Consider the following 17,946-nt stretch of genomic DNA (forward strand, 5'->3'; position numbering starts at 1 on the left):
AATGTACTTTAATGGTACATCGTATTTAACCAAATTATTAAGTCTGTGATTTTATACAAGGCAATATACTACATGGCTGGAAATATATCAAATTTAGTTCATTTTGTGATCAAAAATTATATATAAATATATACATATACATTTTGCATGTAAAAATCAGTTTCTATATTCATAGCCTATTGTTAACAAAGATCGCTTTCGTCCTTCTAGACTTCTTCAGGTCTTTGTACAAGAACCCTAAAAACCTATATAATTGTATAACTAGTATTGTTATAACCATCATTTTGAATAAAGTGGAAAAAAGAGAACCAGAAAAAAATAAAAAAATATATATGTATGATGATGGAAACAAAATATACACTTAAATTTCAAATGATTTAAAATGGTATTTAAAACCAATTTGTAGAAAGAAATAAAATATAATACAATTAGTCATGTAAACAATGTGGCAATTTTCTAAGTTCCAGTGCACTTTTAATCGAACAGTAGTAGTTTAGTCCAGGCTTTCTAAAAATATAAAGATATTTTTATTTAAAGAGTACTTCTTTATATTTCACATTTTCTGTGCAGTCCTTGTAAACTTCAGTAGGTGCTGAATGTAAACTTTTTATAGTTGAATGATAAATAGTTTGATTAAAAGTATGCAATGAATGTAGATTAATTATGCAAACATGAGTTCACCTTGTCCAGGGTAACCAGCTTTCATTCTCTTTTATTGGCCAAGAAAGAGTTCTTTTAAAAGCTGTTCATTGTCCCCTTTCTTATTTAGAGGTCTTTAGCACATAAAATGAATTGAAGTTAATTAATATTTAGTTCTTAGTAGCAAAGGCCACATTGTTTGCTGATAATCCTGACGTGCTCTTTTCTTCATCTGGTCTAGCTCCCCCGACTATTTCAGTTCACACCAAGTCAAAATCTCAAATATGTGCTCTAAGACTTTCTTTATCTAGACAGTTTCTACCCATTTGTGACGCTTTCTATTGGAGTAGCAGTTTAAATGGCTCCGAATTTTGTGTGTGTGTATATATATATGTGTGTGTGTGTGTGTGTGTGTGTGTGTGTGTGTATGTATATATATATATATGTATATATATATATATATATATATATATATAATATAAAAGTTTCATTATTCACATCTTTGCACATTTCAGCTGAAAACAGTACTTCACATCCCTGTTTTCTAGACATCAAGCAGATTTTCTTGGGACACCTTTAAGAAATGTAGCTTGGGTTTGATATTGCATCCCGTTAGTAACACTAGCCAAACCCTTGTCTTGAAAGACCAGCTGATGCATTTGTATTACTGGCACTGTGCTGGAGTGTCATGGCGTATACCTGTAATCCCAGGCTCCATCTGAGCAGGTTACATTTTTGTTCACTGGCTCTGTGTAACCATTTTTAAGGAATTGTAATTTGTGACACAGGGCCCTCCAAGGAGTTTTAAACTGATTTAACTGATTCTTCCCTTGGCTCAAGTCTACAGCTGGTATGTAGTGTTAGATGCGCATCTTCCCGTAAAGAGACCTGGCTGAGTATAAGCCCCCAGACTGCGGTCTGTCTATACTGTGAACACCTGACTGTAATTATGACTAGTCAGTGTAGTGGGTCCACTCAAGGCCTCTCTGAATTTTTGAAATGCTCACTTGCAGGCCATTATCCAATAGAACTTATCCAGAATATCTGACTAAGTAAGGTTATAAACAAAGTGGTTGTTGCTCTATTGTAGTATTGTAGGGGGGGGGTCAAGATTCCTGTAATACACTGCTTTCTTAAGGGCTGCACTTACCTGCTTTTTGGCAAGAGGGTTAGATCATGCTTGGGTAGCCTGCGTCTTGGCAGGGTTTAAGTGGCTGTTGTTACCAGCCACTCAGTACATGAAGGTATGCCACTTCTGTCAGTTTTAGTTCAGCACCTCCTTACCCTGCTTAGCATTTGCTGCCAATGTAGACTGTAGATAGTAGTTCCCATATAAATAAAAAGTATTGCCTCCATCTCCCCAAGATGTGATCTACCATTGTCTGGAAAATTGCTGAGGTCTTTTAATCCTGAAGAGCATTTTAATTAATTCATACAATCCAAAAGGAGTATCAAAAGTTCACATCTCTTGTTGTGTGTCAGGGGTACTTGTCAATAACCTTAAGTCAGTAGTAGTCATTGCCAGACTTCTCTGAGGAGTCATATGTTTCAGGCATGAAGTAAGCATCTAACTGTGTGTGACTCATTATTTCTGTGGTCTCTCTAGAACCTAGTGTTCCCATTTTTCAAGGCCTAAGGATCTGCTGAATTCTTGAGTTAACTGCCAGGTCCAACATCTACTCCACCAACTTGATTTGTTTGAATTGCCAAGGTGCCATGTCAGGTGTCCGTCTGGTTGTTGGTGTCTTTATGGTGCTCCACCACTTGGGTACACCATCACTTAGCAGTTAACTTGTCCCCAAATCCTTGTAATATTACTTAGATTTCCTGAACCTGGATAGGTAGGAGATGGTTCCTGAGCATCACTGATAAGATCTTCAGTACAATCTCCCTCACATTATTTCTATAACTCATTGCAGATGCTGAGTATTAGTGTGCTTAGCATGGTAGGGCTTGATCAGGGTAACTGTTTAAAGATTTTGTTTCTGCTTCTTGCCTAATAACTTTTTTACTTAAGTTACATCATTCACCCTTCTAACAGCAAAGAAAGGACCCTTCCAGTGCTGCCTGCAGCTTGTTCTTTTGTACAGGAAAAAGCACCATCTCTTTTTGTCCATCTGTATTCTGTGGCTGTCTTTTGTTGTTGATGTGCTTTGCTTAGCTGCTCCTTGCTCCTGTACCAATCTTAAGAGCTCCCTCAGCTTGCTCCTGAAATTGAGGAAATAAGCCACAACAGTGTCCTTACAGAATTGCTTTCACTTTTCCATTTATCACAGCTGGTCTAGGGCTCACACCTTCTCCTGTGACTAAAAAAAAAAAAAAAATCTGATGAAGCGTGTGGTGAATACGTGAAAGCGCTCATTTCGTTGTTCTCTGTCTTGTGGACTAAAGAAGAAGTTTTGCTTTATCCTGGACTGATTTTGATTCTGTGAAAACAGTGACTGAAGTAGCCGTTTTGTTCTGGTTCACTTGTGTTCTACATTTGCACTTCTCCTGTGACTATGAAGTAATTTAGATGGTGAGAAAACTTGTTGACTATAGGTATGCAAAGAGATGATGTGTCAGGTACTCTTTTTTTTCCACTGCAGATGTTTGTTAGTTGGCAGCATAAACGGGTCTGTGACTGCCTTCTGGATGATACACAAGTTTTTTGTGTTACTTTCTAATTACTAGTGTCCTTATACATACTGGCATTAGTAACACTAAGAACTGCTGCAGTTGTTTTTTTTTTTCCTACTCAAATGTTATATCACAAGACATGCAATGTGTGCCTAAACCTTGTAAAGTTCCAATGTCTTTGTAAATATCATTGTCTTTGTGTATTTTATTGAAACTTGTGGAGCTTTTCTCCCCGGGCCTCCACTGAAAATGGACATACATCCAGTTGGACTAGCCCAGTCAACAAATGTAAAATGAAAATAAAAAGTAAAATATTAAAGGCAGAATTAAATCTTTCCACCATACTGTTTGTTTATGGATAGTTAGTGTGTGTAAGGAATATGTCTTTTAACTGCTTCACCCCACAGTGTTTTCACTAGCCAGGTCAGCAGGTCTGACATGAAGTTATCACATCATCTGTCACTGCTTTCTGTGAAAATCCGTTGTGCTGAACTGTTGGAGCATTTTCCACCTTTCCTTCCTCATTCAAAACCAGAGCTGCCATCTCAGGGTACCTGGTATTATGGTATGCAGCTACAGTGATGTATGTCTTATCTGTGGTGCTTGGATTACTAAGAGAACCCACATTGTCTTTGGTGACTCTTTTTAGAATGGTTCCTGTGTAAGAGTCCGACACCAAAGCAGTCATGGCTTTGTCTCCTGCCTTGCCATCTTTCTTCCACTGTTCACAATTCTTGCATTGTTCTTTTATGTCTTTGCCAAAGCCAGGCCAATAGAAACTATGCATAAGCTTCTATTTTTATGTGCTTTATTCCTGCACAGCCTGAACAAGGACTACTGTGGACTGTAACTTGAAATACATGATAGTAAGCCCCTGGGACTACCAGCGGCTGCTCTGCTTCATGATACTCCCCCCCCCCCCTGCAGTAAGCAATCATTCTGGTATACAGATTGCTGTACCCTTGAGAGTCTTGGCGTCTCCTTGTAAGCTGGGTTCTGACAGCTATACCTTTCTCAGCTCCACCTTTGGAAGGGAAATAGGAAGGATCACAGATAAAGTCCAGCAGCTTTTTTCCACCAAGTGTTTGTTTATAGCCAACGACTCTCGTATGTTACATTTTGCAAGTAACATGCATGATACAGTTAATATGTTTGCCCGTGGATGACCTACTTGCTTTACGTGTGTAAAAACTAATGTAGTTTAGAAATTATGGAATTATATTGTACACAGTCAGCCCAGTATTGGCGGTTACACAGTATTCAACAAACTTATAGTTGCATGTTAACAATATGTTTGGTCCCTATTTTCAGATTAGCAGCTTTTACATATATCTGTTTTCTGGTAACTAGTAAACACTGGCAGATTGCATATAATTTGTTTGGGATTATAGTTTGCTACCCTTATGTATTTAGTGTAACTTAACTGTTTATGGTCTTTTCAATCAACAGTGTCATATTTGTAAAATTAATAAAAGTACCCACAATGTTTACACCTTGGTTATGAGTTTCTATTCATATGGCCTCCTGTGAATTAATATTTGTATGCTTATGTGTTCTTGAGTAGTGGGAGGTTTTTGTTTGTCCTGGAACAGGCTCAGAGTTGTATTTGTGTACCTGTCACTACTGTACTATATCAGGGTTTTGCAGACCACACTCTTGCTTTATAAGTATAATCCTCTTTCCATTCTTAGTCTTTGTCTGTCTGAGGCATTGTTTTTTCTGCTTTTATTCCAGCCCTTTTGCTGCTGAGAGCCCAGGGGGATCTCTTAATTGCCTTTCCTCTCTTGTCATCTAACATTTCCCCTTCTCCTTTGTGTCCCATTTCTTCCTACTCCATCTTCCTCCATTCATATGACATCTCTTTTTTCTCTAGTTGCTATTTTATCATCTTCTTTGCTTCCTCTATCTTTGGCATGTTGTGTGTTTTCCACTGTCTTATTATTGCCTTTTTAAAGACCAGTGTTACTGATCCTATTATTTTTCCCCATCTTTTCTTATTTTCGTGTACTCTAAAAGAAGTAACACTTTTGTCAGTTCCCCTATCCCTGGGGCAAGTTTCCTTAGCTGCCCTTGTATTTTCAACTTAAATTCTGCCAGCTTATCACACCTCCATAAATATGCTCAGGTGACCCTCTCATCTGCACATCTCTCCACCAAAGCTGGGAACATTGTAGTCATTCTTACTGGCTTGTAATATTACTAATGTAGAAATTTTCAAGCAAGGATGCAGTATCTGCTCACTGTAGTTGCATATTTAGGGAGCTGTATGATTTGTCTCCAATGTTGTTAGCTGTCTGCTTCTGTGTTTCTGTTCAGCATTTACCTTTTTGTTTGAATATTTCTTCTTCCTCTGCACCTTGAATTTTTACTTTTCCTATCATAATCAGCCCCTTACTCTTGTCTTCTATTCATTAGAAGCAATTGTCTGAGTGATGTGAACATCCCCACAGAGAATGCAAACAGCAGGTATTCAGTCTTCATTTTCTGGCATTTATGGCACTTTTAAAAGTTACATTTTAGCTCAAAGCATAGAAGCATGTCAGTATATTAACAAAGTCTACTGAATACACGTAGGTAAAACAAAAAAAAAAAATGCTGAAACAATTTTCTACAAATAGTAAAATAATTGTAGGGGTGGGCACCCCGCCATCCATATTTATATAGACCTAGTCTGAGGTCGCATAAGAGAGGAGAAGAGCCAACTCCTTTGTCTGTAGAAGTTGTTTCTTTGGCTTTTGGTCGATCTACCTGTATTTGGTAGATTTGCTGTTAGTAAACTGACAGGCCATCAAAATAGGGTTGAAAAGGGCTTCCTTTTACAAAAAAGTAGTGAGAGCAGCAGAGATGGAACGTATTGCTTGACCAGTATAATTTGTGCTTAAACTGTGACTGAACTGATCTGTTTGAATGAATGAAGAAAGCATTTTGTACACTTCTGGCATGATTCTTTTAACTGCAGTAACATTTTTTTTCTTTGTAGTGAGCTTCTTAAAACTGTTTTTAACTGTTATTTTTTTTAACTGGTTTATATTAACTTGGCTGTCTGAAATGTTAGTTTCATAGAATTTCTATTTGCTTAAGAAAGGGAGGACAAAATAATTTATTTGTTTTGCAGAAACAAAGAATGCCCAACATGTCGTAAGAAGCTTGTTTCAAAGCGGTCCCTGAGACCTGATCCGAACTTTGATGCCTTGATTTCAAAGATTTATCCTAGCAGGGATGAATATGAGGCTCACCAGGACAGAGTATTGCAAAGACTGAGCCGATTGCACAACCAGCAGGCACTTAGCAGCAGTATTGAAGAAGGCCTTAAAATGCAGGCCATGCACAGGTACTACAGATGGATGGTGGGTGTAATTATAAAGGTCTGTTGCTAGCATACATGACCTGCACCAGGTTTACAACCGTGCATTCAGAAGCAAAAATGTGTACAGTTTGATTGCTGCATGAACTGTGTTTTTTCAAGGTAGTTAAATAGACTGCAAACAGTATATAATAGCTGTAGCAAACCAAAATGAGTAACAGATGACTTGGAAAGAAAACCTTTAACATCCACTGAATAGTAACAATATACATGAGGCTTTTATAACTTAGTTGATTATGAATTAAATCAACTATCATAACCAAGCTTATATATTGTAGTCACTGATGTCAAATAGGTGACTGTTGAGGGGCACTAGAAGTGAATTTTTGATATACATGTCAAGAACATGTTTGGTGCCATAAAGAAATAAAGTCCTGACTATGGCACAGGCAGTCTGAGTTTGATTAGTTGCACAGCTGTCTTGGGTACTGGCAGGGAGAGATGGGCTTTCATTTAGGTGTTCCCTGCAGGGAGTATTCTATACAGAGGAATAGCCCACAGATGCACAGATGTAAACATCTAAACATGGGGGAAGGAGAAGCCAAAGGGTAGGCTATAAGTGAAAAGTTCCCCCTGTTGAATCAGTCAGTGGCAACATCCCCCCCCCCACCCATGGGCTTAGGTTCAGTTCCAGCTCCAGCTCCAGCTCCAGACTTATAATGGAGATGATCTAGGAGCTGTAGGAGAGGCTGGTAGACCTAGCAGGGGACAAGGGGCATTGGAGTAAGCCAGAAAGAATGAAGCAGATTAGGATCTGAAAAAAAAAAGTACACACAACGAGTAAGTTTTATGATCAGTATGATTTTGTCAAAATCCCCGGTAGTACGTGGAGCTTAAGTTGAACTGATGTACTACTAGCTACAGAAAAAAAGTGTAGGAGCGCAGAGTATTTTAAAAGCTGTAGCACACTTTTTTCACAGATAGATAACAGTTCACTTCTGGACTCTTATGATCCTGTGGAAATCTAAGCATTTTATCCCTTTCGATATCTGTTTTGCTGTTGCTTATGATGTAGCATGTAACTAGATGTTAACATTAAAAGGATGTGAATTTTAAGGACAGGGGAGCCTCCCATAGGATTTTTTTAACCAAATGGACTGCATATCCTCAGATATTCTGCACCAATTTACATTCCCAAAACATTTGACCATTAACATTCTTGGTTTACATCCATGGCAAACACTCACAGCTACATTAAACTGCAAGCTAAAATTCAATATCCTTTGTTAGCAAGATGTAACCAGTGCTCCCCTATTCTGAGGGCATGCAGTAGCCATCTTAGTTGCATGAATAGAAGATGGAAATTGACTGATGTGTGATTTGTGAGTTTTATTGCCAGTGTGTTCTTTAAGAAAATAAAGATTCAACTAAATGTTTGGCTTTAGCTTAAATAAGTAAATATTAGATGTGTTCAGGGTGTCACCTCAGTTGACCTATACACTTGTATGGCAGTGCTTAGTTGGTGGGGGTCATACACTTATTGAGAAACTTAAGGAAGTTGTGAAAGAATATTTATGTTCCCTGATAAGTAGATTGCCACTGTAGACACTGCTTCCACTTTTTATACAACTTGTGAAAGAAGTTGAATGCCTTTTTTTTTGCCATAAGGCAAACCACAATCTACTGGACCCCATAACTGTGCACCCGTAACTAATACTAATATGTGCTTATAACCCATTATCTTCCTTAGTTGTTTAACTGCTAAATGTGAAGCATTAAGGCAGTGAGAGCATCTGAGTTCATTTGGTAACAGTGAATTTTACCAGCACACTGCTAAGGGAGATGTACTTAACTTGTTCTTTAATTTCAAACTGTGCCTTGAGGGGTTGGTTAGTAGGTGGCTGTTGTTCGTTGGATCATATGGGCTGACACACACATCAGTATTTTCAGGGCATCTGTGGCCCCTCCCTCCACTATGTTGGCATAAGCAGTATTTTAATTCAGAAGTTTCTTAAAGGAGAATTCCACCTTAGAACTTAAAAAGTGATTTATTTTTTCCATTGTGTCTGTTTTCTGAGTAATTTTTGGCAGCACAGTGGTGCAGGGAGGTGCAAGAGTGTGCATGCCTTCTGTGATGGTTGGTCACTGGGCTGGCAACTCAACACCATAAAAACTCTACTGCCAGTTAGTCTGTGTACCAGTGATCTGCTGTGGCAACTCCTAATCAGGAAAAGCCGAAAGTCATTGCTTTATAGTGGTGCAGGAGTTGGTGGTGTCTTCTCACAACAAGAGGTTCTTCGGTTTGATAATTGGCTGGGGTACCTTCTGTGCAGAGTCTGCAAGACCTCCCTGTGTTCATGTGTATTTCCTAAAGGTGCTCCAGTGCCTCACACATTCCAAAGACATGCGTCTGGAGTGTTTCTCCCCAGGCCTCCACTGAAAAAGGAGTCTGTCCCAGTTGGACATTCCCAGTAAACAAATGTTAAATAAAAATAAATAAAAAAATACATTTTAATGCCTCAAAATCACTCAAGTGCTTCTTTTACAATTTTTATGTGTTTCCCTGAAAATGGCAGCTGATGGGGCCTGCTTTGGTAACATGGTCTTGTTTTCTTGCTTTCTTTCCTTCCTCCCAGAATACATTTCAAGTCCTTTTATATGAATCATGCTAAACATAAGGAAGTGGTGGTGTTTTCAGATGCCATTAAGATAGAATGGCAGGACTGTGAAGCACTGTCTTCTAAACACAGCTTCTGTAACAGAGCTACTAATGTGTTTCCCTGACTGAGCCTTATTGTGTCTGACAGAACTTGTTCTGTTCTATAAATAGCTGTTAACTACTTCCAGCAAGATAAAGTAGGTAAATAGCAGGCGTTTGTAAGGGGATTCTTTTGCAGTTCTAAAAGAATTGACAGACCTCCCCCACGCTCTCGTACTGAGGTATGAAAACTCTCATTGCAGTAAATGATCCTTGCTGTGGGAAGTTTGTTTCTGTCTCATGAATGATGCAGAATTAAAATGCTTTGCTAGTTCCTTAATTATTTCTGTCATGTTTACCCCCCCCTTTTTTCTATTTATTTATACTTTTGTAACCAGGAAAGTGAACTGGTCCCAGGACCCTTATCAGCCACGACTTGGGCTATATTGGCAAAAATAACAAGAAGTAATAAGTGCACTTAGCAATACAAAAAAAGAATACTGACATAAAGACACTGGCAAAGATTGCATGTTCAACACATAGCCAATGTGTGACAGTGAATAAATAAAACATTAAGCAACATTTACTATAATGTATACGTTAATAATGCTTAACTCTGCAATGTTAACTGTGTTATAAATAACGAATTGTATGCACCCATATTGTGTGTGTGTGTGTGTGTGTGTGTGTGTTTGTGTGTGTGTGTGTGTGTGTGTATAACGGAGAACTAGATTATATACCTGTGTGTGTACTTCATGTCCTTTAAAGAAAAACAAATCAAAATTTAATGTATGTCTGTGCATATATATATATATATATATTTATATATATATATATGTATGTATATATATATATGTATATATATATATATATATATATATATATATATATGTATATATATATTTATATATGTATGTATATATATATATATATATTTATATACAAACAAAAACTTCAGCAGCAAAAGTAAAAATTCAGAAACCACAAAGATAAAGAAAACTGGTATTTGAGCACGCTTTCGTTCTTTGTTGTATAAGAACTTCTTCAGAAAATGAGTCCACAATATTAGAAAAGAAATATAAACAGTAAGAGAAGGGCAGTAAAATTAGTAACCACCAATAGGAATTGTTCAGCCCTGTTGCATCATGTCAGTGTAGCATTCACCTAGAATGGTAATAAGATTCATGAATAAACATGCAAGGTAGCCAGGAAATGTAAGAGAAGTGAGTAATTCCACTTCAAGGCACATTTCAAATTAATGTTATTTAAACCTGGAGTGTAATCGGCTGCCAGTAGGAGCTGCCATTTGAGCTCCCTTACTTAAAGTAAAGTAGCATAGTCTCCAAAAAATAAGTCCACTTGTTCTAACACAAAGAACAGGAATTTGTCAAAAGTAGCACATGAACAGAATGTCTAGCTAAAGCATTCCTGGAGTCTTGTCCTCTTATCGCACCATAGTGTTCCTTAATGCGATCTGAAAGTTTCCTGCTAGTTTTACCAATGTAGAATGAATTGCAGGAACTGCAGACTGCTGCATAGACTAAGTTAGTGGATTTACAGTCAAAATGATGCGAGAAAGTAACTTTATAGTTATTGTGGGCAAAAACATTGTAGTTTCCTTTCAAAATGTATTTATTTGCAGCAGACACACTTTCCACAATCAAACATGCCTGCTGGATCTGTATTGTTTTTTACTGCATTCAGCAAAAAGGCAGTCACGGTTTTCAACAGAATTTCTAATAGTTCGGGTCCTTTTGTAGGAAAATAGAGGTGCATGACCCAAAACACTTCAGAGATCATCAGAGCTAGTGACAATGTTACAGTTTTGTGAAATGATTGCCCGTATGCCCCACATGTCCCTAGAGATTGGTATAGGGAAACAATGTTTGGTCTTGCCCCTCTGTAGCATTGTTCCGTTTCTGGTTTATTGCCCTTCTCTAACTTTCACTTGTTTGGTGTTTTGTTCTGAGGAAGCGGTGACTTGGTACACCGCGAAAACGTGTTTTGTTAAATAAAGCGTTCAGCATTATTCCTTTGGTACGTAGACTTTTGGATTTACTCCTCACATATACTAGTGACTGTTTTGTTAGCAGGCTACATCATGCTTATTAAATATTGTTGGTTTACATCCATGGCAAACACTCACAGCTACATTAAACTGCAAGCTAAAATTCAATATCCTTTGTTAGCAAGATGTAACCAGTGCTCCCATATTCTGAGGGCATGCAGTAGCCATCTTAATAGAATATGGAAATTGTGAGTTTTATTGTCAGTGTGTTCTTTAAGAAAATAAAGATTCAACTAAATGTTTGGCTTTAGCTTAAATAAGTAAATATTAGATGTGTTCAGGGTGTCACCTCAGTTGACCTATACACTTGTATGGCAGTGCTTAGTTGGTGGGGGGTCATACACTTATTGAGAAACTTGAGGAAGTTATGAAAGAGTATTTTTATGTTCCCTGATAAGTAGTTTGCCACTGTAGACACTGCTTCCTCTTTTTATACAACTTGTGAAAGAAGTTGAATGCCTTTTTTTTTTTTTGTTTTTTTGTTTTGTTTTGCCATAAGGCAAACCACAATCTACTGGACCCCATAATTGTGCACCCGTAACTAATACTAATATGTGCTTATAACCCATTATCTTCCTTAGTTGTTTAACTGCTAAATGTGAAGCATTAAGGCAGTGAGAGCATCTGAGTTCATTTGGTAACCGTGAACTTTACCAGCACACTGCTAAGGGAGATGTACTTAACTTGTTCTTTAATTTCAACTGTGCCTTGAGGGGTTGGTTAGTAGGTGGCTGTTGTTCGTTGGATCATATGGGCTGACACACACATCAGTATTTTCAGGGCATCTGTGGCCCCTCCCTCCATAAAGGAGAATTCCACCTTAGAACTTAAAAAGTGATTTATTTTTTTCTTTGTGTCTGTTTTCCGAGTAATTTTTGGCAGCATAGTGGTGCAGGGAGGTGCAAGAGTGTGCGAGTCAGTCTGTGTACCAGTGATCTGCGTGGTGCAGGAGTTGGTGGTGTCTTCTCACAACAAGAGGTTCTTCGGTTTGATAATTGGCTGGGGTACCTTCTGTGCAGAGTCTGCAAGACCTCCCTGTGTTCATGTGTATTAGGTGCTCCAGTGCCTCACACATTCCAAAGACATTGTTTCTCCCCAGGCCTCCACTGAAAAAGGAGTCTGTCCCAGTTGGACATTCCCAGTAAACAAATGTTAAATAAAAATAAATAAAAAAATACATTTTAATGCCTCAAAATCACTCTTTAATGTGTTTCCCTAAAAATGGCAGCTGATGGGGCCTGCTTTGGTAACGTGGTCTTGTTTTCTTGCTTTCTTTCCTTCCTCCCAGAATACATTTCAAGTCCTTTTATATGAATCATGCTAGACATAAGGAAGTGGTGGTGTTTTCAGATGCCATTAAGATAGAATGGCAGGACTGTGAAGCACTGTCTTCTAAACACAGCTTCTGTAACAGAGCTACTAATGTGTTTCCCTGACTGAGCCTTATTGTGTCTGACAGAGCTTGTTCTGTTCTATAAATAGCTGTTAACTACTTCCAGCAAGATAAAGTAGGTAAATAGCAGGCTTTGCAGTTCTAAAAGAATTGACAGACCTCCCCCACGCTCTCATACTGAGGTATGAAAACTCTCATTGCAGTAAATGATCCTTGCTGTGGGAAGTTTGTTTCTGTCTCATGAATGATGCAGAAGTTCCTTAATTATTTCTGTCATGTTTACCCCCCCCCCCTTTTCTATTTATTTATACTTTTGTAACCAGGAAAGTGAACTGGTCCCAGGACCCTTATCAGCCACGACTTGGGCTATATTGGCAAAAAGTAATAAGTGCACTTAGCAATACAAAAAAAGAATACTGACATAAAGACACTGACAAAGATTGCATGTTCAACACATAGCCAATGTGTGACAGTGAATAAATAAAACATTAAGCAACATTTACTATAATGTATACGTTAATAATGCTTAACTCTGCAATGTTAACTGTGTTATAAATAACGAATTGTATGCACCCATATTGTGTGTGTGTGTGTGTGTGTGTGTGTGTGTGTGTGTGTGTGTGTGTGTGTGTGTGTGTAACCGAGAACTAGATTATATGCCTGTGTGTGTACTTCATGTCCTTTAAAGAAAAACAAATCAAAATGGAATGTATGTCTGTATATATATATATATATATATATATATATATTTATATATATATATATATATATCTATATATAAATTTATATATATATATATATATATATATATTTATATATATATATATATATTTATATATTTATATATATATATATATATATATATTTATATATAATTATATATATATTTGCATATATTTATATATATATTTGTATATATTCATATATATATTTATATATATTTATATATTTATATATTTATATATTTATATATATATATATATATGTATATTTATATATATATATATGTATATTTATATATTTATATGTATATTTATATATATATATATGTATATTTATATATATATATATATGTATATATATATATTTATATATATATATATGTATATATTTATATGTATATATTTATATGTATATATATATATATTTATATATTTATATGTATATATATATATTTATATATTTATATGTATATATATATATTTATATATTTATATGTATATATATATATATTTATATATATATATATATATATATTTATATCTTTATATATATATATATATATTTATATATATATATATTTATATATATATATATATTTATATATACAAACAAAAACTTCAGCAGCAAAAATAAAAATTCAGAAACCACAAAGATAAACAAAACTGATATTTGAGCACGCTTTTGTTCTTTATTGTATAAGAACTTCTTCAGAAAATGAGTCCACAATATTAGGAAAGAAATATAAACAGTAAGAGAAGGGCAGTAAAATTAGTAACCACCAATAGGAATTGTTCAGCCCTGTTGCATCATGTCAGTGTAGCATTCACCTAGAATGGTAATAAGATTCATGAATAAACATGCAAGGTTGCCAGGAAATGTAAGAGAAGTGAGTAATTCCACTTCAAGGCACATTTCAAATTAATGTTATCATTTAAACCTGGAGTGTAATCAGCTGCCAGTAGGAGCTGCCATTTGAGCTCCCTCACTTCAAGTAAAGTAGCATAGTCTCCAAAAAATAAGTCCACTTGTTCTAACACAAAGAACAGGAATTTGTCAAAAGTAGCACATGAACAGAATGTCTAGCTAAAGCATTCCTGGAGTCTTGTCCTCTTATCGCACCATAGTGTTCCTTAATGCGATCTGAAAGTTTCCTGCTAGTTTTACCAATGTAGAATGAATTGCAGGAACTGCAGACTGCTGCATAGACTAAGTTAGTGGATTTACAGTCAAAATTATGTGAGAAAGTAACTTTTTATAATTATTGTGGGCAAAAACATGGTAGTTTCCTTTCAAAATGTATTTGCAGCAGACACACTTTCTACAATCAAAAATGTCTGCTGGATCTGTATTGTTTTTTACTGCATTCAGCAAAAAGGCAGAGTCACTGTTTTCAACAGAATTTCTAATAGTTCAGGTCCTTTTGTAGGAAAATAGAGGTGCATGACCCAAAACACTTGAGAGATCATCAGAGCTAGTGACAATGTTCCAGTTTTGTGAATGACAATATTGCACACAAAATATCTAAGCATGTAGCAGAAATAATCAGAACCAAACAGAGTAAATTAAGGAGAGATTTGCATCAATATAACTCCAGGACAGCTTATCCTGTCTCTCCTAACCTGGCTGATAACAGAAATTATTCTCGGCCATTTCAAAGGGGACCCACTTTTTCACACAGGTTTGTTGACTATTCCTATTTTCAGCCTGATTCACACCTTAGGAATAGTGCTCCTCATAATTACAGACTGCAGCCAGCTTCTCCCCCCTCCAACACCCCGCCCAGCTGCTTACAGTAACAGCACAACAGAGATGGTGCAAGATTTAAGTTCATCTCCTCTGCCTTTTTACCTGCAGGGAATACAACAGAGATGGTGCAAGATTTAAATTCATCTCCTCAGCCTTTTTTACCTGCAGGGAATATAACTACAGACAGAATAATGTTCTACCCCCACAGAGGAGCCAGAGGTGGAGGTCCAGTGAGAACAAGAGGGGGTGGGGGAATGAGAGGACGAGGCAACAACAGATTCAGAGACTTGGGGAGACCTATGATGACACGGAGTACAGCGAGGAATTTTCAGTGACTTCTATAGAGCAGCATACTACTACTGCTGACACTTCAAATTCCTTTATTAATGTTACTGTCCCTAATAACCATGACCACAGAGAGAGCAATTCTTCTACTTTTCAGCAACACTTCCCATGTGATTCTAACACAGCAAATCCTTTTGTGCCTTACACACATTTGAATCAAGATATCTGTCCTATGAATAATACTACTGCAAATGATGTACAGAATAATGCTGTGTTTAACCTCACTACCAGAAATTTTCCTGCACACCACTTGTCCTTGTTAAATAAGGGTTTTACCTTCATACCAGCTCAGAGAGCTGCTGTTGCAGATGTACTGGTTGACTTACGCTTGTTTGTGAGAAAATTGAATTTAAAAAGTTTTTTTGCTTTTAATAATGATGACAATACTGGCATAACTGACTCTCAATCTACTTATAACACAGTTCATAAAAATAAAATCAGAAACTAGCTCGCAGTCACCCCAGGCAGTCAGCAAACAAATAGTATAAAAAGCAGTCAGATTTAGAAATAGGGAAGCTAAAAAGAAAATGTTTTTTTAACCCTCCATTAGATAACACTTTGTACACTTTTCTTAATGTATGTGAAAGAGACATAAGAGATTTGTGTAATACAGTGAACCAAGACAAATGGTTTAACCTGACTAGGGAAGAATCTCTGGCTCTCAAAACACTTTCTGCTGACAAGTCCCTTAGAATTATGCGTGCAGATAAAGGTACTGGGATAGTTTTAATGGAACAAATAGACTGTTACACAAATAGAAAGGGACTTGCAGGACAATGAATATTACAGGTCTGTTTCTCTGGACTTTGTACAACAGTTTGATAAAATAGATACATTGTTAGAATCACTTGAAAATGATCAATACTTAACTTTAGAAGAGCAGCAATGTTTACAAGTTAACAATCCTAGCCTAGGTAAGTGTTTTGGCATCCCTAAGGTGCATAAAAATGCACAGCACCCTCCTTTCAGGCTTATCATATCAAACAAACGCACCAAAACAGAAAGGATTTCAGAATACATAGACAGTGTTTTAAATCCTATAGTGCAGCACACACCTTTTTACATCAAAGACTCCTGGCATTTTTTAAATGAGATTTACCAAGCTAATCTAAACATTGATGAATGCATTTTTGTTACCCTAGATGTTTCTTTATATGCTAACATTCCTCATAAGGAGGGCCTAAACTTTGTAAAGGGTTACTTAACTAAATATGCACATACTAGTCAAAATACGGTTATGCTTATTAGTGTTCTGACTGAGATTGTAACAACTTCTTCCATTTTAACAGCAACGTTTACCAACAAATTAAAGGGGTAGCTATGGGGTCAAAAATGGCCCCTGCTTATACTAATTTGGTGCTATCCATGTGGGAGATGGAGACTGATTAATCTGCCAGGATTTCAGAACACTTTGTTATATTTCCGTTATATTGATGATATGTTTTTTGTGTGGACTGCTTCACAAGCTAATTTAGATGCTTTCTTACAGAGGATGGATGACAGTATTTCATTTTTAAAGTTTGTTAAATCTGGTTGTGGTACAGTTGTTTCTTTTTTGGACACTTGCATTTCAGTGGTTAAAAAATGCATTTCATCGAACATCTACAGAAAGGAAACGTACCGTAACAATTATTTGGACTTCACCAGTCCACACCCTTATTACATGAAGAAAAATGTTTTAAGGGCTAGTTCATCAGACTTTCCAGACTAGTCAGTGATGACGCGCTTTTTTACATGAAATGCAACTGTTGAGCCAACTTTTCCTGCAGAAACACTACCCTGCAAGTCTCATTCATTCTGTTGCCTCTGGAGTTTACAGAGACAGATGCACTAAATTCAAACCTATTATTAGGTTTGGATTTAACCAGAAACGGAACAATGCTACAGAGGGGCAAGACAGAACATTGTTTCCCTATACCAATCTCTAGGGACATGTGGGGCATACGGGCAATCATTTCACAAAACTGTAACATTGTAACTAGCTCTGATGATCTCTCAAGTGTTTTGGGTCATGCACCTCTATTTTCCTACAAAAGGACCCGAACTATTAGAAATTCTGTTGAAAACCGTGACTGCCTTTTTGCTGAATGCAGTAAAAAACAATACAGATCCAGCAGGCATGTTTGATTGTGGAAAGTGTGTCTGCTGCAAATACATTTTGAAAGGAAACTATAATGTTTTTGCCCACAATAACTATAAAGTTACTTTCTCGCATCATTTTGACTGTAAATCCACTAACTTAGTCTATGCAGCAGTCTGCAGTTCCTGCAATTCATTCTACATTGGTAAAACTAGCAGGAAACATTCAGATCACATGAAGGAACACTATGGTGCGATCAGAGGACAAGACTCCAGGAATGCTTTAGCTAGACATTTTGTTTCATGTGCTACTTTTGACAAATTCCTGTTCT

At 36.7% G+C, this 17,946-nt stretch overlaps 1 protein-coding gene across 1 annotated transcript in view; it reads left to right on the forward strand.

Moving 5' to 3' along the window:
* Positions 1–3,696: 3,696 nt before the first annotated feature.
* The window catches only part of LOC122810598 (E3 ubiquitin-protein ligase RING2-B-like), a 211,834-nt gene continuing 197,584 nt past the window's right edge, over positions 3,697–17,946 (forward strand). Inside the window, exons 1-2 of the mRNA XM_044082174.1 lie at positions 3,697–3,823; positions 6,340–6,589. Coding sequence (XP_043938109.1) covers positions 3,697–3,823; positions 6,340–6,589 — 377 coding nt within the window. The remainder of the gene's footprint in view (positions 3,824–6,339; positions 6,590–17,946) is intronic.

This window comes from Protopterus annectens, chromosome 9.part0, assembly GCF_019279795.1.
Source record: "Protopterus annectens isolate FY-2018-M chromosome 9.part0, PAN1.0, whole genome shotgun sequence".
Classification (NCBI taxonomy): Eukaryota; Metazoa; Chordata; order Ceratodontiformes; family Protopteridae; genus Protopterus; species Protopterus annectens.